Below are 22,763 nucleotides of genomic sequence, written 5' to 3' on the forward strand. Positions count from 1 at the left end.
AGACACGGGTTCGAGCCCTGGTCCGGGAAGATCCCACATGCCGCGGAGCAACTAAGCCCGTGCGTCACAACTACTGAAGCCCATGCACCTAGAGCCCGCGAGCCACAACTACTGAGCCCGTGCACCTAGAGCCCGTGCTCTGCAACAAGAGAAGCCACCGCAATGAGAAGCCCACGCACCGCAACAAAGAGTAGCCCCCGTTCACCGCAACTAGAGAAAGCCCACGCGCAGCAACAAAGACCCAATGCAGCCAAAAATAAATAAATACAATAAATAAATTAAAACAAAAAAAAAGATTCCGCGCTTCCACTGCAGGGGGCACAGGTTCGATCCCTGGTTGGGGAATTAGGATCCTGAATGCTGTGCAGCACAGCCAAAAAAAATTAAGGAAAAAAAAAAAGTTGGTAGGGGACAGATTTCATAGGCAACACTGGGGTGTTGCAGTGTCTGTCTCCTCTCTGTATACATATCTATATGTATACATACATTTTAAAGTAAGCTAAAAAAAATTAGTCATTATTTTTGATTAAGAAGTTTACAAAAAAAAGCTTATTACAGATTTATTTTGGAAAAATTGATAAAACACATTATGGCTAAAGAACAGAATTTATAATAAAATGTTTAAAAGTGTATTTTCGCTCTTCCTTGGTTTGTCTGAGTTGGCTTGGCAGACTGTGCAGCTATGAAATATTCATATTTGCTGAATAAACGAATGACTGAATTGTTACTAATGTTCTCCCACAGTTCTCACACCAGAGGAGAAATTAGAAGATTGTTGGCTGTCCCAATTTGCATATTTGTATACAAAGTGAAGAAGAGGTAATCATATCTCTTTTCTTCCTCAGGGAGACACGATAAAGAAACACAAATAAATAAAATGAACTAGCTATGTTACCCCCAATTTCAGATTTATATCATTTCTTTTCTCCCTTTCCTATTCATTTCCCCTGTCTCCTAAAATAAAGCTCACAGAGTAAATGATACTGTCTGTGTAAATGAAGTTAAGACTGACCAATATGAGGAATGTCAAAAACACTACTACATTTTTACATTAGAAATCATTAGCTAACAAACTTTTCTGGAAGAAAAATAACCATACACGTTCAGTTCTGTTGCTAATAGCTGAAGTCTCTTCAAATTGAACAGAGGTCAGAGAAGGGCCTATTATCGGCATTTTAGCAGCTTACCCTTTTCTTGGAGAATATCTAAGTATTCAAGAAAGATAGCCAACTGGAGGGGGGAGGTTATTAGTATTAAAATGTAAAGAGTAGGTACCTTTGGCCAAAGTTTGGAGAAAGTGCTTATGTTGAAAGATTTTACCTTAAAGAAATAAGTCTGGAAAGTTAGATTTTCTTTTTAAAACAGGATAATAATACTTATATTTCATTTGTCTACAATGTTAGTTTCTTTAGTGCTTTCTCTTACAGTCTCATTCTTTTGTCAGATATAATTCTAACATTTTCTCTAATTAAAAGTTTTAAAAAATAAACACTATATTCTATAAACATAAATATGAACATAACTCTTATTACATGGAAATCAGTCTGTGAATGACATGGGAAGGAATTTAGAGAATCAAATGAAAAATGCTTTAAGAAATGGAAATAAGCTAAGCGCCTATCTGCCATTTAACTGTCATGTCTGTATTATTTGGTCTCATCGTTGTATCTGACACTAGCAACCATTTGCCCCCTCCTGCCTATAAGATCAGATTTCATCCGTCCTTTAGTTTTTGTCATCTTGGATTCTCTTGGTTACCAGCCTCTCACTGCTCCTATTCAGTCTCCTCCAGTGACTCTTCTTCCTGAGCTCATTCAACCAACGAAGACATTTTCTAAGGGCCTGTCCTTAAAGACTCTTTTTCAGTTTTTGAACAAACAATTCTTAATACATTCCATGTCCCAAGGAACCGTGTTGAGTGCTAAGAATACAACGATGAATGATAGTAAACCTGAGTCCTACTCTCAAGGAGCTTGCAGTCTGCTGGGGAGGAGATGACATTAAAGAAAAAAATTTCAAAAGCAGTTATTTACAAATTTTGGTAAGTGCTATACAGGAAAAAAATATAGCATATATTAAGAGCAGTACAACAAGGGGACCTAACCCAGTCTGGAGGCTAGGGAAGGCTCTCGGAGGCAGTGGTGTCTGAGTAGTGATCTGAAGAACGTGCAAATGGCAAAGTATGTGCGGAGGCCCTATGTGGGGAGGGAGGATGACGTAATGATGGAAGATAAAGAAGGCCATCATCAGGGATACAGCATGAGAAACGGAGGGGAAGAGGTGGTCAGTACCTCACACGAGGCCTGGAGGCAAGCCCCTACACTCCACGGCTTCAGATCTCAGCTCCACGCCAAAGACCTCACGACTATCCCAATTTGTTGGCACCAGTCCTAAACTTTTGACTGCTGGTTGGATACTTACACATGCATATTTTCAAGTCACCTCAAACGCAACTCATTATCTTTTATCTGGACTACTGCAACGGTCTCCTAACTTGTTGTCCAGACGCAAACCCATCTACCCTAGTCACCAGAAAGCAGGGTACACCATGTTCAAACTAGGAGCAGAGAGTAACTAACTACATGGATCTATGAAAATCAATAGGACTGCACTAGTTCAATGCCCATGCAGTCTCAGAACTTAAGATTCCATTTGATTAATACTGCTTTGAGTAATAGCAAAAACAAAACAAAATAAAACCCCCAAAACCACAAGCAAATGAAAACCTTCCCAAATTCTTAAATATCAATATTTGATAAATACTGAAAATCGTGTAAGGTAAAAATGAATCACTACACAATTATACATTAAAATACATGACAGGGACTTCCCTGGTGGCACAGTGGTTAAGAATCTGCCTGCCAATGCAGAGGACATGGGTTCGATCCCTGGTCTGGGAAGATCCCACGTGCCACGAACAACTAAGCCCGTGCGCCACAACTACTGAGCCCACGCACTGCAACTACTGAAGCCCGTGCGCCTAGAGCCCGTGCTCTGCAACAAGAGAAGCCACTGCAACGAGAAGCCTGCGCACGGCAATGAAGAGCAGCCCCCGCTAGCTGCAACTAGAGAAAGCCCGCGTGCAGCAACGAAGACCCAATGCAACCAAATAAATAAATTTATAATTAAAAAATAAATAAATAAAATAAAATACATGACAGCATCATTTTAGAAAGTGCATAATTTATTACATGTGAGTTAATAATAAAACGGATACTTGGGAACTTTAAAAATGAGTTACGAGTAACAGATGTAAAATTCTCAAATTCTGGAACCTGAAATATTAAAATTCTAGCAATTTCTTAAAACTCTTTCTCATGATTAGCATAGTTTGAAAACTGTTACGCTCTTCCAAGGGAAAAAGGAGGAATTAAAAAATAGACACGTTGATGAAGGCAATGAGCTCTTCCCAGCTGGCTTTATTCTCTACTCAGTATAGGATTACCTTTTCTTTACTTACAGGAAGCTGTTCTGTTTTCCAATAACCCTCAAAACAGAATGGAAAATGCTTATGCAAAACGACACAAGCCTTAACCATTCTATGCAGGTTTTACCGTTTTAATAAACTTCTAGTCCAACAGCTTTCCCAAGTCTAAAGTTCTGTGAGTGAACTATGAATATTTTTAAATATTTTCCAGATTCATCATGGAGGCTGCTTTTCTTCTCTGTACTGTAATCGCACTGAGCTGCAATTGAAATAAACAATCAGTAAGTAGCTACTTTTTCTATGGAAAAATCTTAGACTAATACAAAGTATAATGCATCACAACTTACAATTATTGAAAATAATCTTATTATAAGGGGTCTTGTTAGAGGTCGCTTTTTGTGTTCATTTCTCTTTTACTCTTGAGACTTTAAAATGCCTGTATTACCCTAGAGATATGCATGTCAAATATGGCATTCCATAGCTCAGTGATACACGGAGAATTCCAAAACATATTTTACAAACGAATGAAAAACATCTAGATAAAAGTTAATCAGAAAAGAGGCTAGAACACAAACTAAGTGTGAGCCAGCACAATGCAGGGCTGGTAATAAAAAGATGATGACAGATCATAGTAAGTCTAATAAGAAAATAATCTTTAAATATTAAATTGGAATTGATAATACAGACACATGGTAAAAGATATCTAACAGTACAAAAGACTATACAGCATAAAGGAAGTCTTCCCATCTCTGTCCTTCATTCCACATCCCTCTTTCCAGGCAAAACCACTATTTCCAGCTTCTAAGTATATTTCTTGAAATATTCTAAGTGAGAATACATGCACATATTTCCTCACCCTTTTTTATTTAAAAAATGATAAAGTACTGTACACACTTTTCATATTTTTTTCCTGCTAAATGATCTACCCTAGAAATAGTTCCACATTAAATCTACTTTATTCCTCTTAACAGCTGCAAAATTTCCCGTGTATGGATACTCCATAATTTAACTAGTTTCCTATTGATGGGCATTTAGATGGTCTTTAATCTTTTAGAATTATAGGCAATGTTCCAATTAGTATTTTTACGTGCTTCCTTGCACAGACTTGCCCAGGTGCAAGTACACCACCTGCAGAATAAATTCTTAGAATTGCTGGGTCACAGGTTAGGTACATTTACAACTGCTGAGAGATACTGCCAAATTGGGTGCCAAAGAGGTTGTACCAATACACACTTATGTCAGTGATGTATGCAAGTGCCAGCACAATGTATTATCAAACTCCATGATCTGACAGGTGAAAAATAGTATGTGATTACAGTTTAAATCTGTATTTGCCTTTTGGGTGAGGATGAGTTGGGCATTTAAAAAAAATGTTCAAAAGCCTCTCTCTTTTATCCTTTATTCACTTCATTGTACTGTAGCACTTTTTTTTGTTGATTAGCCACGCTATGTGTGTTTAGGATAAAAGCCTTTTGTCATATGTGTTGCAAATATTTTTCTCTGTTTGTCACTCACTTTACGACTTTTCTATGCAGAAATCTGAAATTTAAATAGTCACATTTATTAATTTCTTTTCATAGTTTCTAGGTTTGTGTCCTGCAGAGAAGGGCTTCACCATACTGATTTTTTAAAATCCCATACCGTCAAAAGAACACAGTGTGGCATTCAATAGTTTAGAATGATATACTTGGAACATCTAACCATCGTCCAGAGATGGATGAAGAAGATATAGAAAAAGTTAATCAGAACAGCACATTTCGAGCGTGACTGAATGACTACACTGCAGGGCTTGTGCTGAACCAATGACATGATGCTGGGCTGCACTGGTAAGAATGACATGTGAGAGACAATAATAATCTTTTGATGCATCGGTCTTTAACCTTTTTGGCACCAGGGACCGGTTTCGTGGAAGACAATTTTTCCACGGATGGGGGAGGGGCGGGTGGTGGTTCAGGCGGTACTGCCAGCGATGGGGAGCGATGGGGAGCGACGGGGAGAGGCAGATGAAGCTTCGCTCACTCGCCCGCTGCTCACCTCCTGCTGTGCGGCCGGGTTCCAGGGGTTGGGGATCCCTGTTTTAACGCCTTTACTTCATTAAATATCAAGCCCTTCCCAGGATATTATATTTAACAGGAGTTTCCAGTTTTTGGAAGAAAATGGGAAAATTAGAAAGGATTCAGAGAAGGCAAAGGTAAAGATTAAAAAAGACTGAATAGATGTCTTATAAAAAAGTTTATGACTTGGACACATTTAAAATAGAAAAAAATATTAACTCCAGGGAATAAATTCCTTTTTGTGTATGGGGAAAATGCTGAATGACTACTTTCCATCTTCAAATGAGAACAGAATGGAAGGAAAAAAACTTAGGGAAAAATCTGTGAAGTGGTTACTGACAAAACAATAAAAAGAAGGCTCACAAGGAGAATGGTGTAATCTCTGCCGTTAGGGAGTTTAAATAACAGGAGAAACATCTTTGTTGGACTGCTTAGGTTTAATTCTGTCAGGAAGGAGACAACTAGAGGTCAACTGGATTATATCGTTAAGGTTCTCTAACTGTACCCTTGTGCAGGTAGTTGATTTTAAGTAGGCATTTTCTTTACCACAGTCCTTGAAAAAGGTAAACTTGAAGCTTGTGATACAGCTTCAAAGACTGTGATACAGAAATTTAATTTCTATATATAAGTATCTTATTTACCACTTAATGACTATGCTAAGTGCTTTGTATGTGCTCATTCCTTTGATCTTTCAATGACTCTATTGGGGAGGTGTTATTATCCTACGTTAAACATGAAGAAACTGAGGCTTAGAGAAGTTGAAATTGCCCAAAGTCACATGGCTACTTAATGGCACCAGGCTATCTGCCTGACTCCAAAACACCTCCTCTCAAGATACTGTCCCATACACCTTGGCTCCTGTTACCTTATAATCTAAATGAATAAGTGAATTCTTGAATAATTAATTAATTCATCCAGTAATCCATAATTTCATAAGAAATTAAACTTACATGGTAAAACTATAATTACTTTCAAGAGGGAGGAAAATTGAAGGGCAAATTATGATTGGATTTTCTTTAAGTGCTATGCCATGTTCATACCAGAAGTAGATTTCAAAAAAAAAATCTATAAACATCATGAACACAAACTGAATTCAGTATTTAGTTAGTTACTGCTGTAATAATATCTAAGAATAATCTTAATTTTGATTGAAATAGTACATTTATAACCAAATATTATATAATTAATAATACAGTAACTTGGTTTGTTTTTCTCTATCTATCTAAACCGTCTGTTTCAAGCCTATCTTTATAATCACTAAACTCTTTTCATTTTGATCCTAACAGGAGAGAGTACTGCTCCTACTTTAGAACAAATGGCCCATTTCATTTATGTGATACGTGTGCATTAGGAGTAATTGCCCCTTATTATTTCATTGATGTTCTGCACTTTTTACTCTATTTCCCATTGGACAACTTTTATATGGTATTTTAGATTTATATGGTCATATACAAACGTGCATTAAATGAAGTTAAACCTATAAGCTAGGTAATTTTTTTCCACTTAGAAACTGCAATAAAAACAGTGCAATTTGAAACACTACATTCAAAGCAATGTCATTTACTTCCGAATCTGTCAATGAATACCTGCCTAGTTTTAGACAGAACATAATTCTAGAGCAGTGCTGTCCAATAGAACTTACTGGGGTGACAGAGTTGTTCTATATTACGCTGTCCAATATGACAGCCATGGCTACATGTGGCTTTTGAGCATCTGAAATCTGACTAGTGTGACTGAAGGTTTCAATTTTAATTTTATGTAATTTTAATTAATTTAAATTTAAACAGCTGCCTGTGGCTAGCAGCTATCGTATTGGACAGTGCAGTTCCAGATTTAGGTGTCAAATGGAGGAGGCTGATGTTTATTTCTGATTCTGAAGTTTACTTTTTCAACCTTAAACATTAAAGAGACTAATTTTAAGTAGTTTAATCAAATGAAAATAAAACTACTAGTTCTCTGGAAACTTCTGAGGAACTTTTCTTATCTCCACTCTACTCAGACTATTGTTATCCAGGGATAATGAGGAAGCGCCCTACCTGCTGGGAGGCTGAAGCAGCTCTCTGTTCCGCCTCACTTAGTCGTTTCTGAAGTCTGTTGGATTTTTCTTGATGCTCTAGAATCAACTTTTCATTCTATTAAGGGGAAATATAAGACAAACAAGTTAGAAATCCATACGTGGCACGGAGATGTTTTATGGAATAATCAATGAAAAATCTGGACATCATTTTACCACTTACAAAATGCAAAGATAATATATCTCCAAATTTACATTTTTCAAGTCATGAACTTCAAGGTTCAAAGCTGGTTTTACATTATGACTAAACTGGTTCCCCTCCCCTGACCCTCCACCACATGCCACCAAAGAAAGTGAATTAAATCTAAAAGCAAAGTGAATCTGAAGTTAAGACCAAGGCTTTCAGTTTGTGATTTGTTAACCTTGAGATGCTATATCACTGCTTTGGGATCACCTGGAGAGTGTGAGAACACAGACCTGGGCCCCACAACCAGAGCATCAGTAGGGGTGGGATGGTCCTGAGAATCTGCACTTCTATCAAGTTCTTGGGTGGTGTTGATGCTGTCTGCTAGCGTATTTAGAACCACTGTGCTAGACAAGCTTCCAGGGGAACTGTGACATAGTGTACGCATTATTAAGGTCAAGAAACAGAAAATATTCATTCTAGAAATCCTGATTCTTACAGAGTTAGACTTATCTTAAATGATTTATATGCTTACGGTATTATTTAAAAGGGGAAGAAATCAGTCTACATGTTTCCCAATACATTTGTATACTCCAGAAGGTATTAGGGTCAAAAGCATTATTAAGGCATTGGCATGGGTTGCATTATGTCCCTTAAAATAAAGATGTTGAAGCCCCAACCCCCTAGTACTTATGAATGTGACCTTACTTGGAAATAGGGTCTTTGTTGATGATTAAGTTAAGATGAGGTCATTAGGTTGGGTCCATATCCAGTATGACTGGTGACTTCATAAAAAGCGGAAATTTGGACATAGAGACAGACATGCACAAAGGGAAGAACACATGAAGACACAGGGAGAACATTATTGACAAGACAAGGAATGCCCGAGGCCACCAGAAGCTAGGAAGGAGGCCTGGAAAAGATTCTCCCTCAGAAGGAACCATTTCTGCTGTCTTCTTGATTTTGGACTACTGGCCTCCAGAACTGCGAGACAATAAGTTTCTGTTGGTTAAGCCACCCCCGTCCGTATTACTTTGTTAGAGCAGCCTCAGGCAACTACATAGGCATCATGAATATAAATCTGTCACAACATGGTGTCATGCAGACAAGTTAAAAGAATCTATCAATTAAAAAATGTATTAGCCTTCTCCATACTTACTAGCCTTAAAAAAAGATTTTGCACATGTAAAATTGTTATACAGTTCTTTGAACTAGATGGTTCCCATGTCATAACATACAAATGATAAGAATGAACGTCATGCCTAGTAATACAAAATACTGAACTAACAGTATCCTGCTAAAATGTGCTTATTCTATTTCTTATTGCGCCCAAAAGCAAAATTAAGTTGTATGAAGAGAACTATATTGGCTTTTCCAATTTACCAAGATGTTTAAATACGTAGTCTTAAATTTAAGAGACACATCATTAACACTAGAGAAAACCTGAGGAAAAACTGCCATCATCTATAATAATCATTTTCATAGTTATAATCAGACTATATATAATGTACATTTTACTATGCTGCTACCATAATGGTTAAGGCACAGTCCAGCTTAGATAAATCATAATATATGCAACTGTTCTTTTTTAATTGATCATTTTAGTTGCTTTTGATCTTTCAAAATAATTAACATTACTGTGTTGAATTACTGTGTTGACCCTTTAAATTTTTTAAAATTTTAAATTATTTCCTTAGAACAGATTCCTGGAAGTGGGAGCAACATCAAAGAGTTTTTGAAAGGCTACTGTTTAATTGTTTTCTAAATGGCTCATGTCAATTTACAATGCTATAAAACTGAAGTGTAATGACTTCACTATGGCTCCTATAGAAGGCCACACAGAGCTAGTGGACCATACAGCCTGTTAATGAAATTCCAACAAATACCTTCGAAGTTTGCTCATCAAACAAAGAACTAGAGTTCTAGAAAGTTCTAAAAATAATCTGGAAATTGTTTAAATTTTTTTCTTCAAAGAAAAAAAATGATAAACCCTTGCTATATTTAGTTCTAAAGCATTAATCTAAAGGAATGTTTTAATATATTCCAGTAGGAAAAAGTATTTTCTACATGTCTTCTGTGATGGATTAAAACAAAATTGGAGGAGGATCTTCAAGATGATGGTGGAGTAAGATGTGGAGGTCACCTTCCTCCCCACAAATACATCAAAAATATATCTACGTGTGGAAAAACTCCTACAGAACACCTACTGAATGCTGGCAGAAGATCTTAGACTTCCAAAAAGGCAGGAAAGTCTCCACGTACCAGGTCGTGTGGCTGACAGGGTCTTGGTGCTCTGGCCGGGTGTCGGGCCTGAGGTACTGAGGTGGGAGAGCCGAGTTCAGGATATTGGACCACCAGAGATCTCCCGGCCCCACGTAATATCAATCGGCAAGAGCTCTCCCAGAGATCTCCGTCTCAATGCTAAGACCGAGCTCCACTCAACAACCAGCAAGCTCCAGTGCTGGACACGGCATGCCGAACAACTAGTAAGACAGTACACAACCCCACCCATTAGCAGAGAGGCTGCCTAAAATCATAATAAGTTCACAGACACCCCAAAACACACCACTGGACGAGGCCCTGCCCACCAGAAAGACAAGATCCAGCCCAACCCGCCAGAACACAGGCACCAGTGCCCTCCACCAGGAAACCTACACAACCCACTAAACCAACCTTAACCACTGGGGGCAGACACCAAAAATAACGGGAACTACGAACCCGCAGCCGGCAAAAAGGAGACCACAAACAGTAAGTTAAGCAAAATGAGAAGACAGAGGAATATGCAGCAGATGAAGGAGCAATGTAAAAACCCACCAGACCTAACAAATGACAAGGAAATAGGCAGTCTACCTGAAAAAGAATTCAGAGTAATGATAGTGAAGATGATCTAAAATCTTGGAAATAGAATAGAGAAAATACAGGAAACATTTAACAAGGACCTAGAAGAACTAAAGAGCAAAAAACAATGATGAACAAAACAATAAATGAAATTAAAAATTCTCTAGAAGGAATCAATAGCAGAATAACTGAGGCAGAAGGACGGATAAGTGACCTGAAAGATAAAAGAGTGGAAATAACTACTGCAGAACAGAAAAAAGAATGCAAAGAATTGAGGACAGACTCAGAGACCTCTGGGACAACATTAAATGAAACAACGTTCGATTTATAGGGCTCCCAGAAGAAGAAGAGAAAAAAAAAAAGGACTGAGAAAATATTTCAAGAGATTATAGATAAAAACTTCCCTAATATGGGAAAGGAAATAGTCAATCAAGTCCAGGAAGTGCAAAGAGTCCCAAACAGGAGAAATCCATGGAGAAACACAACAAGACACATATTAATCAAACTATCAAAAATTAAATACAAACAAAATATATTAAAGAAGCAAAGGAAAAGCAACAAATAACATACAAGGGAATCCCTATAACCTTAACAGCTGATCGTTCAGCAGAAACTCTGCAAGCCAGAAGGGAGTGGCAGGACATATTTAAAGTGATGAAAGGGAAAAACCTACAACCAAGATTACTCTACCCAGCAAGGATCTCATTCAAATTCAATGGAGAAATTAAAACCTTTACAGACAAGAAAAAGCTAAGAGAATTCAGCACCACTAAATAAGCTTTACAACAAATGTTAACGGAACTTCTCTAGGCAGGAAACACAAGACAAGGAAAAGACCTACAATAACAAACCCAAAACAATTAAGAAAATGGTAATAGGAACATACATATTGAGGACTACCTTAGATGAAAATGGATTAAATGCTCCAATCAAAAGACACAGACTGCCTGAATGGATACAAAAAGAAGACCCGTATATATGCTGTCTACAAGAGACCCACTTCAGACCTAGGGACACATACAGACTGAAAGTAAGGGGATGGAAAAAGATATTCCATGCAAATGGAAATCAAAAGAAAGCTGGAGTAGCAATTCTCATATCAGACAAAACAAGACTTTAAAATAAAGACTATTACAGGAGACAAAAAAGGACTCTACATAATGGTTAAGGGATCAATCCAAGAAGAGGATATAACAATTGTAAATATTTATGCACCCAACATAGGAGCACCCCAATACATAAGGCAAATGCTAACAGCCATAAAAGGGGAGATCAACAGTAGCACAATCATAGTAGGGGACTTTAACACCACACATTCACCAATGGACAGATCAACCAAAATGAAAATAAATAAGGAAACACAAGCTTTAAATGACATGTTAAACAAGATGGACTTAATTGATATTTATAGGACATTCCATCCAAAAACAACAGAACACACTTTCTTCTCAAGTGCTCATGGACCATTCTTCAGGGTAGATCATATCTTGGGTCACAAATCAAGCCCTGGTAAATTTAAGAAAATTGAAATCGTATCAAGTATCTTTTCCGACCACAATGCTATAAGACTAAATATCAATTACAGGAAGAAAACTGCAAAACATACAAACATATGGAGGCTAAACAATACGCTACTAAATAACCAAGAGATCACTGAAAAAAATCAAAGAAGAAATCAAAAAATACCTAGAAACAAATGACAATGAAAACACGATGACCCAAAACCTATGGGATGCAGCAAAAGCAGTCCTAAGAAGGAAGTTTATAGCAATACAGTCCTACCTCAAGAAACAAAAAAAAAAATCAAAAAAACAACCTAACCTTACACCTAAAGCAATTAGAGAAAGAAGAACATAAAACCCCCAAAGGTAGCAGAAGGAAGGAAATCATAAAAATCAGGATAGAAATAAATGAAAAAGAAATGAAGGAAACCATAGCAAAGATCAATAAAACTAAAAGCTGTTTCTTTGAGAAGAAAAACAAAATTGATAAACGATTAGCCAGACTCATCAAGAAAAAAAGGAACATTCAAATCAACAGAATTAGAAATGAAAAAGGAGAAGTAACAACTGACACTGCAGAAATACAAAGGATCATAAGAGATTACTACAAGCAACTATATGCCAATAAAATGGACAACCTGGAAGAAATGGACAAATTCTTAGAAAAGCACAACCTTCCGAGACTGAACCAGGAAGAAAGAGAAAATATAAACAGACCAATCACAAGCACTGAAATTGAAACTGTGATTAAAAATCTTCCAACAAACAAAAGCCCAGGACCAGATGGCTTCACAGGTGAATTCTATCAAACATTTAGAGAAGAGCAAACACCTATCCTTCTCAAACTCTTCCAAAATATTGCAGAGGGAGGAACACTCCCAAACTCATTCTACGAGGCCACCATCACCCTGATACCAAAACCAGACAAAGATGTCACAAAGAAAGAAAACTACAGGCCAATATCCCTGATGAACACAGATGCAAAAGTCCTCAACAAAATACTAGCAAACAGAATCCAACAGCACATTAAAAGGATCATACACCATGATCAAGTGGGGTTTATCCCAGGAATGCAAGGATTCTTCAATATATGCAAATCAATCAATGTGATACACCACATTAACAAATAGAAGGATAAAAACCATATTATCATCTCAATAGATGCAGAAAAAGCTTTTGACAAAATTCAACACCAATTTATGATAAAAACTCTCCAGAAAGTAGGCATAGAGGGAACTTACCTCAACATAATAAAAGCCATATATAACAAACCCACAGCCAACATCGTTCTCAGTGGTGAAAAATGGAAACCATTTCCACTAAGATCAGGAACCAGACAAGGTTGCTCACTCTCAACACTATTATTCAACATAGTTTTGGAAGTTTTAGCCACAGCAATCAGAGAAGAAAAAGCAATAAAAGGAATCCAAATTGGAGAAGAAAAAGTAAAACTGTCACTGTTTGCAGATGACATGATCCTATACATAGAGAATCCTAAAGATGTTACCAGAAAACTACTAGAGCTAATCAATGAATCTGGTAAAGTAGCAGGATACAAAATTAATGCACCATAATCTCTTGCATTCCTATACACTAATGATGAAAAATCTGAAGGAGAAATAAGGAAATACTCCCATTTACCATTGCAACAAAAAAGAATAAACCTATCTAAGGGGACAAAACACCTGTATGCAGAAAACTATAAGACACTGATGAAAGAAATTAAAGATGATACCAACAGATGGAGAGATATACCATGTTCCTGGATTGGAAGAATCAACATTGTGAAAATGACTGTACTATCCAAAGCAATCTACAGGTTGAATGCAATCCCTATCAAACTACCAATGGCATTTTTCACAGAATTAGAACAAAAAATTTCACAATTTTTATGGAAACACAAACAACCCCAAACAGCCAAAGCAATCTTGAGAAAGACAAACGGAGCTGGAGGAATCACGCTGACTTTAGATTATACTACAGACTATACTATAGACTATAGTAGACTATACTACAAAGCTACAGTAATCAAGACAGTATGGTACTGGCACATAAACAGAAATACAGATCAATTGAACAGGATAGAAAGCCCAGAGATAAACCCATGCACAGATGGTCACCTATCTTTGATGAAGGAGGCAAGAAAAGACAGCCTCTTCAGTAAGTGGTGCTGGGAAAACTGGACAGCTACATGTAAAAGAATGAAATTAGAACACTCCCTAACACCCTACAAAAAAATAAACTCAAAATGGATTAGAGACCTAAATGTAAGGCCAGACACTGTAAAATTATTAGAGGAAAACATAGGCCGAACACTCTGTGACATAAATCACAGCAAGATCCTTTTTGACCCACCTCCTAGAGAAACGGAAATAAAAACAAAAATAAACAAATGGGATCTAATGAAACTTAAAAGCTTTTGCAAAGCAAAGGAAGCCATAAACAAGATGAAAAGACAAGCCTCAGAATGGGAGAAAATATTTGCAAATGAAGCAACTGACAAAGGATTAATCTCCAAAATACACAAGCAGCTCATACAGCTCAATATCAAAAAAACAAACAACCCAGGCCAAAAATGGGCAGAAGACCTAAATAGACATTTCTCCAAAGAAGATATACAGATTGCCAACAAATACATGAAAGGATGCTCAACATCACTAATCATTAGAGCAATGCAAATCAAAACTACAATGAGGTATCACCTCAGACCATTCAGCATGGCCATCATCAAAATATCTACAAACAATAAATGCTGGAGAGGGTGTGGAGAAAAGGGAACCCTCTTGCAGTGTTGGTGGGAATGTAAATTGATACAGCCACTATGGAGAAGAGTAGGGAGGGTTCCTTTAAAAACTAAAAATAGAACTATCATATGACCCAGCAATCCCACTACTGGGCCATATACCCTGAGAAAACCATAATTCAAAAAGATACATGTACCACAATGTTCACTGCAGCACTATTTACAACAGCCAGGACATGGACGCAACCTAAGTGTCCATCGACAGATGAATGGATAAAGAAGATGTGGCACATATATACAATGGAATATTACTCAGCCATAAAAAGAAACCAAATTGAGTTATCTGTAGTGAGGTGGATGAATTTAGAGTCTGTCATACAGAGTGAGGTAAATCAGAAAGGGAAGAACAAATACCGTATGCTAACACATATATATGGAATCTAAAAAGAAAAATTGGTTCTGATGAACCTAGGGGAGGGACAGGAATAAAGACGCAGATGTAGAGAATGGAGTTGAGGACACGAGGAGGAGGAAGGGTAAGCTGGGACTAAGTGAGAGAGTGGCACTGACATATATACACTACCAAATGTAAAATAGATAGCAAGTAGGAAGCAGCCACACAGCACAGGGAGATCAGCTCGGGGCTTTGTGACCACCTAGAGGGGTGGGATAGGGAGGGTGGGAGGGAGACGCAAGAGGGAGGAGATATGGGGATATGTGTATATGTATAGCTGATTCAGTCTGTTATAAAGCAGAAACTAACACAAAAATGTAAAGCAATTATACTCTAATAAAGATGTTAAAAAAAATATTAGAGGAATTGGATTAAAAAAACCAGTCAGACATGCACAGAAATAAAGGGGATCCTAACAATTCTGAAAAAGCACAAGGTATACTGGTAAAACTGAAATAAGAGCTCTATCTTTGTCATTTAAATATGATGAATCACTAACTTTCAAAGCTTTTATTCATATTATATTAAGTGTGCACTTTTAGGGTTATGTATGATTTCTACAAGAAATACTCACATCCGTATGGTATTTCCAAGTAGAGAATTAATTTGGACTTGGCTCAGGTAAAATTCTATAACATGTGTATCAAGCTGCAGCAGAAAGCACTTCCCAGGAGGGTCATTATCTTACCTCAGTTACCTTTTCATTTGCCATTTCCAGCTGAGAAAGCAGCTCTTGGGTATGAAGTTTCTGTCGAGTCAGCTCACTCCTATTAATCAAGAGAGAGGGAAGAAAAAAAAAAAAAGAATGGAAGAAAAAGCCATTAATATAACTGTTCAAAAATCTAACAAAATAGAATCTTTATTACTGAGATACATGTTCATGTTTTGAACAAAAATATCTTGTGTGCAAAATAAAAGTTGCTTCTTAATAGACCATATCTGAAACGACTCATTTCTTTATAAAATACACATATATTCTGGACATTGGTTGTACAACAGTGTGAAAACACTTAGAACTATTGAACTGTTGACTTAAAAATGAATGGGAAACTTCCAGGTGGGTGAACACGTGGAAATTTGGGCAGAGTTTTGGGCCTGGAGAGGGTAAAGGTGCTCCGTGCCCCTCTCTCATGCCTGGCCCTATGCCCTTGTCCACTGGATGCTCATGTGTATCTTTTGTCATAACCTGTAATAAACTGCTAAACGAGAAAGAAGACAGCAATAATAATAACAACAGAGAAACATTCTGCATGATAAAAAGCCATCTCTTGGCTGGCAAGGACCAAAGTATTCTACTCCTGGCAAGCCTGTTTGCATTTGCAGCAAGAGGGCATTGAGGACCCCTCAAGAATAGACCACTCGAGCTTAGTTACGCCTGCGCAGAAGGATGACTTCTGCACCTTTTTCCTATCCCTGCGTGCCTCACACTCACCACACCTCAGACTGCTGTACTTTTTTATTCTTTATTCCCAAAATAGCTTGAGGCCCTTGTCTTCAGGGAGGTAAATCTGAGACTGGTTCTCCTGTCGCTTGGCTGCCTACTGAATAAGCCCTCTGTTTGCTGCAAACCTCGACAACTCAGCGTTCTGGTTGCTACCTGTCAGGCAAAACCAAGCAGGCTCGGTAACACTAGGACGTCAGTAGTTCACAAATGAATTCATCTAGAGAACTGACAAATCTGTCAAAAAGAGTTGGATCTTGAGAGAAGATTTGCTTACGTGGCAGCTGTGTGGCTGACAGGGTCTTGGTGCTCTGGCCTAGTGTCAGGCCTGAGCTTCTGAGGTGGGAGAGCCGAGTTCAGGACACTGGACCACCAGAGACCTCCTGGCCCCACGTAATATCAATCGGCAAGAGCTCTCCGAGAGATCTCTGTCTCAACGCTAAGACCCAGCTCCACCCAACGGGAGCAAGCTCCAGTGCTGGACGCCCCATGCCAATCAACTAGCAAGACAGGAACACAACCGCACCCACTGGCAGAGAGGCTGCCTAAAATCATTATAAGTTCACAGATACCCAAAACACAACACCAGACGCAGCCCTGCCCACCAGAAAGACAAGATCCAGCCCAACCCGCCAGAACACAGGCACCAGTCCCCTCCACCAGGAAGCCTACACAAACCACTGAACCCACCTCACCCACTGGGGGCAGACACCAAAAACAATGAGAACTACGAACTTGCAGCCTGCGAAAAGAAGACCCCAAACACAGTAAGTTAAGCAAAATGAGAAGACAGAGAAACACACAGCAGATGAAGGAGCAAGGTAAAAACCCACCAGATGAAACAAATGAAGAGGAAATAGGCAGTCTACCTGAAAAAGAATTCAGAGTAATGATAGTGAAGATGATCCAAAATCTTGGAAATAGAATGGAGAAAATATAAGAAACGTTTAACAAGGACCTAGAAGAACTAAAGAGCAAACAAACAATGATGAACAACACAATAAATGAAATTACAAATTCTCTAGAAGATTCAATAGCAGAATAACTGAGGCAGAAGAACGGATAAGTGACAGGGGAGACAAAATAGTGGAAATAACAACTGGAGGACAGAATAAAAAATAAAGAATGAAAAGAATTGAGGACAGTCCCAGAGACCTCTGGGAAAACATTAAATGCAACAATGTTCGAATTATAGGAGTCCCAGAAGAAGAAGAGAAAAAGAAAGGGACTGAGAAAATACTTGAAGAGATTATAGTTGAAAACTTCCCTAACATGGAAAAGGATATAGTGAATCAAGTCCAGTAAGTGCAGAGAGTCCCATACAGGATAAATCCAAGGAGAAACACAAGAAGACACATAACAATCAAACTATCTAAAATTAAATACAAAGAAAAAATACTAAAAGAAGCAAGGGAAAAGCAACAAAACACATACAAGGGAATCTCCGTAAGGTTAATAGCTGATCTTTCACCAGAAACTCTGCAAGCCAGAAGGGAGTGGCAGGACATATTTAAAGTGATGAAAGGGAAAAACCTACAACCAAGATTACTCTACCCAGCAAGGACCTCATTCAGATTTGATGGAGAAATTAAAACCTTTACAGACAAGCAAAAGTTAAGAGAGTTCAGCACCACCAAACCAGCTTTACAACAAATGCTAAAGGAACTTCTCTAGGCAGGAAAAACAAGACAAGGAAAAGACCTACAATAACAAACTCAAAACAGTTAAGAAAATGGTAATGGGAACATACATACTGAGGACTACCTTAAATGTAAGTGGATTAAATGCTCCAATCAAAAGACACAGACTGCCTGAATGGATACTAAAACAAGACCCGTATATATGCTGTCTACAAGAGACCCACTTCAGACCTAGGGACACATACAGACTGAAAGTGAGGGGATGGAAAAAGATATTCCATGCAAATGGAAATCAAAAGAAAGCTGGAGTAGCAATTCTCATATCAGACAAAACAAGACTTTAAAATAAAGACTATAACAAGAGACAAAGAAGGGGACCCTACATAATGATCCAGGGATCAATCCAAGAAGAAGATATAACAATTGTAAATATTTATGCACCCAACATAGGAGCACCCCAATACATAAGGCAAATGCTAACAGCCATAAAAGGGGAAATCAACAGTAGCACAATAATAGTAGGGGACGTTAACACCTCACATTCACCGATGGACAGACCAACCAAAATGAAAATAAATAAGGAAACACAAGCTTTAAATGACACATTAAAAAAGATGGACTTAATTGATATTTATAGGACATTCCATCCAAAAACAACAGAACACACTTTCTTCTCAAGTGCTCATGGACCATTCTTCAGGGTAGATCATATCTTGGGTCACAAATCAAGCCTTGGTAAATTTAAGAAAATTGAAATCGTGTCAGGTATCTTTCCGACCACAACGCTATGAGACTAAATAACAATTACAGGAAAAAAACTGTAAAGAATACAAACATATGGAGGCTAAACAATACGCTACTAAATAACCAAGAGATCACTGAAGAAATCAAAGAGGAAATCAAAAAGCACCTAGAAACAAATGACAATGAAAACACGATGACCCAAAACCTATGGGATGCAGCAAATCAGTTCTAAGAGGGAAATTTATAGCAATACAATCCTACCTCAAGAAACAAGAAAAATCTCAAAAAAAAAAACCCAACCTAACCTTACACCTAAAGCAATTAGAGAAAGAAGAACAAAAAAACCCCAAAGTTAGCAGAAGGAAGGAAATCATAAAGATCAGAATAGAAATAAATGAAAAAGAAATGAAGGAAACCATAGCAAAGATCAATAAAACAAAAAACTGGTTCTTTGAGACGATAAACAAAATTGATAAACCATTAGCCAGATGCATCAAGAAAAAAAGGGAGAACACTCAAATCAACAGAATTAGAAATGAAAAAGGAGAAGTAACAACTGACACTGCAGAAATACAAAGGATCATGAGAGATTACTATAAGGAACTATATGCCAATAAAATGGACAACCTGGAAGAAATGGACAAATTCTTAGAAAAGCACAACCTTCCGAGACTGAACCAAGAAGAAAGAGAAAATATAAACAGAACGATTACAAGCACTGAAGTTGAAACTGTGATTAAAAATCTTCCAACAAACAAAAGCCCAGGATCAGATGGCTTCACAGGCAAATTCTGTCAAACATTTAGAGAAGAGCTAACAACCATCGTTCTCAAACTCTTCCAAAATATAGCAGAGGGAGGAACGCTCCCAAACTCATTCTACGAGGCCACCATGACCCTGATAACAAAACCAGAGAAAAATGTCACCAAAAAAGCAAATTACAGGTCAATATCACTGATGAACACAGATACAAAAGTCCTCAACAAAATACTAGCAAACAGAATCCAACAGCACATGAAAATGATCATACACCATGATCAAGTGGGATTTATCCCAGGAATGCAAGGATTCTTCAATATACGCAAATCAATCAGTGTGATACACCATATTAACAAACTGAAGGATAAAAACCATATTAAAATCTCAATAGATGCAGAAAAAGCTTTTGACAAAATTCAACACCCGTTTATGATAAAAACTCTCCAGAAAGTAGGCATAGAGGGAACTTATCTCAACATAATAAAGGCCATATATAACAAACCCACAGCCAACATCCTTCTCAATGGTGAAAAATGGAAACCATTTCCACTAAGATCAGGAACCAGACAAGGTTGCCTACTCTCACCACTATTATTCAACATAGTTTTGGAAGTTTTAGCCACAGCAATCAGAGAAGAAAAAGAAATAAAAGGAATCCAAATGGGAAAAGAAGAAGTAAAACTGTCACGGCTGATGACATGATCCTATACATAGAGAATCCTAAAGATGTTACCAGAAAACTACTAGAGCTAATCAATGAATCTGGTAAAGTAGCAGGATACAAAATTAATGCACAGAAATCTCTTGCATTCCTATACACTAATGATGAAAAATCTGAAAGAGAAATTAAGAAAACACTCCCATTTACCACTGCAACAAAAAGAATAAAATACCTAGGAATAAACCTACCTAAGGAGACAAAAGACCTGTATGCAGGAAACTATAAGACACTGACGAAAGAAATTAAAGATGATACAAACAGATGGAGAAATATATCATGTTCTTGGATTGGAAGAATCAACATTGTGAGAATGACTCTATTAACCAAAGCAATCCACAGATTGAATGCAATCACTATCAAACTACCAATGGCATTTTTCACAGTACTAGAACAAAAAATTTCACAAATTTTATGGAAACACAAAAGACCCCAAATAGCCAAAGCAATCTTGAGAAAGACAAACATAGCTGTAGGAATCAGGCTCCCTGACTTTCGACTATACTACAAAGCTATAGTAATCAAGACAGTATGGTACTGGCACAAAAACAGAAATATAGATCAATGGAACAGGATAGAAAGCCCAGAGATAAACCCATGCACAGATAAGGTCACCTTATCTTTGATAAAGGAGGCAAGAAAAGCCAGCCTCTTCAATAAGTGACGCTGGGAAAACTGGACAGCTACATGTAAAAGAATGAAATTAGAACACTTCCTAACACCATACACAAAAATAAACTCATAATTGATTAAAGACCTAAATGTAAGGCCAGACACTATAAAACTCTTAGAGGAAAACATAGGCAGAACACTATGACATAAATCACAGCAAGATCCCTTTTGACCCACCTCCTAGAGAAATGGAAATAAAAACAAAAATAAACAAATGGGACCTAATGAAACTTAAAAGCTTTTGCACAGCAAAGGAAGCCATAAACAAGATGAAAAGACAACCCTCAGAATGGGAGAAAATATTTGCCAACGAAGCAACTGACAGAGGATTAATCTCCAAAATATACAAGCAGCTCATGAAGCTCAATTTTAAAGACACAAACAACCCAATCCAAAAATGGGCAGAAGACCTAAACAGACATTTCTCCAGAGAAGATATATAGATTGCCAATAAGCACATGAAAGGATGGTCAACATCACTAATCATTAGAGAAATGCAAATCAAAACTACAATGAGGTATCACCTCACAGTGGTCAGAATGGCCATCATCAAAAAATCTAGAAACAATAAATGCTGGAGAGGGTGTGGAGAAAAGGGAACCCTCTTGCACTGTTGGTGGAAATGTAAATGGATACAGCCGCTATGGAGAACAGTATGGAGGTTCCTTAAAAAACTAAAAATAGAACTACCATATGACCCAGCAATCCCACTACTGGGCGTATACCCTGAGAAAACCATAATTCAAAAAGAGTCATGTACCAGAATGTTCTTTGCAGCTCTATTTACAATAGCCAGGACATGGAAGCAACCTAAGTGCCCATCGACAGATGAATGGATAAAGAAGATGTGGCACATATATACAATGGAATATTACTCAGCCATAAAAAGAAACCAAATTGAGTTATTTGTAGTGAGGTGGATGGACCTAGAGTCTGCCCTACAGAGTGAAGTAAGTTAGAAAAACAAATACCATATGCTAACACGTATATATGGAATCTAAAAAACAAAATGGTTGTGATGAACCTAGGGGAGGGACAGTAATAAAGACGCAGACGTAGATAATGGACTCAAGGACACGGGGAGGGGGAAGGGTAAGCTGGGACAAAGAGAGAGAGTAGCATGGACATATATACACTACCAAATGTAAAATAGATAGCTAGTGGGAAGCAGCCGCATAGCACAGGGAGATCAGCTCGGTGCTTTGTGACCACCTAGAGGGGTGGGATAGGGAGGGTGGGAGGGAGACGCAAGAGGGAGGGGATATGTGGATATATGTATATGTATAGCTGATTCACTTTGTTATAAAGCAGAAACTAACACACCATTGTAAAGCAGTTATACTCCAATAAAGATGTCAAAAAAGAATGATTAAGACTGTAAATTTTACATCACAATTTAAATAATGGTTAAAATCGTACATTTTATATTATGTATATTTTACCACAATACAAAAAGCAAAAAACTCACACACACATATTTTAAAAGTGCCAAAGTGTCCTTAATATCAGTATCTTGAGGTAGTATTTGGCATTAAAATGAAAGTATATTCATGTGAAACAGATACAGTGTTTT

At 37.6% G+C, this 22,763-nt stretch overlaps 1 protein-coding gene across 2 annotated transcripts in view; it reads right to left on the minus strand.

Annotated features, from left to right (window-relative positions):
• Positions 1-3,231: 3,231 nt before the first annotated feature.
• The window catches only part of SCLT1 (sodium channel and clathrin linker 1), a 247,538-nt gene continuing 228,006 nt past the window's right edge, over positions 3,232-22,763 (minus strand). For both annotated transcript variants that reach the window (XM_059924260.1, XM_059924259.1), the window contains exons 19-21: positions 15,905-15,983; positions 7,518-7,613; positions 3,232-3,686 (exon numbers count right to left, since the gene is read on the minus strand). In XM_059924260.1, the coding sequence (XP_059780243.1) occupies positions 3,624-3,686; positions 7,518-7,613; positions 15,905-15,983 (238 nt within the window). In that variant the 3' untranslated portion in view covers positions 3,232-3,623. The remainder of the gene's footprint in view (positions 3,687-7,517; positions 7,614-15,904; positions 15,984-22,763) is intronic.

This window comes from Balaenoptera ricei, chromosome 5, assembly GCF_028023285.1.
Source record: "Balaenoptera ricei isolate mBalRic1 chromosome 5, mBalRic1.hap2, whole genome shotgun sequence".
NCBI lineage: Eukaryota > Metazoa > Chordata > Mammalia > Artiodactyla > Balaenopteridae > Balaenoptera > Balaenoptera ricei.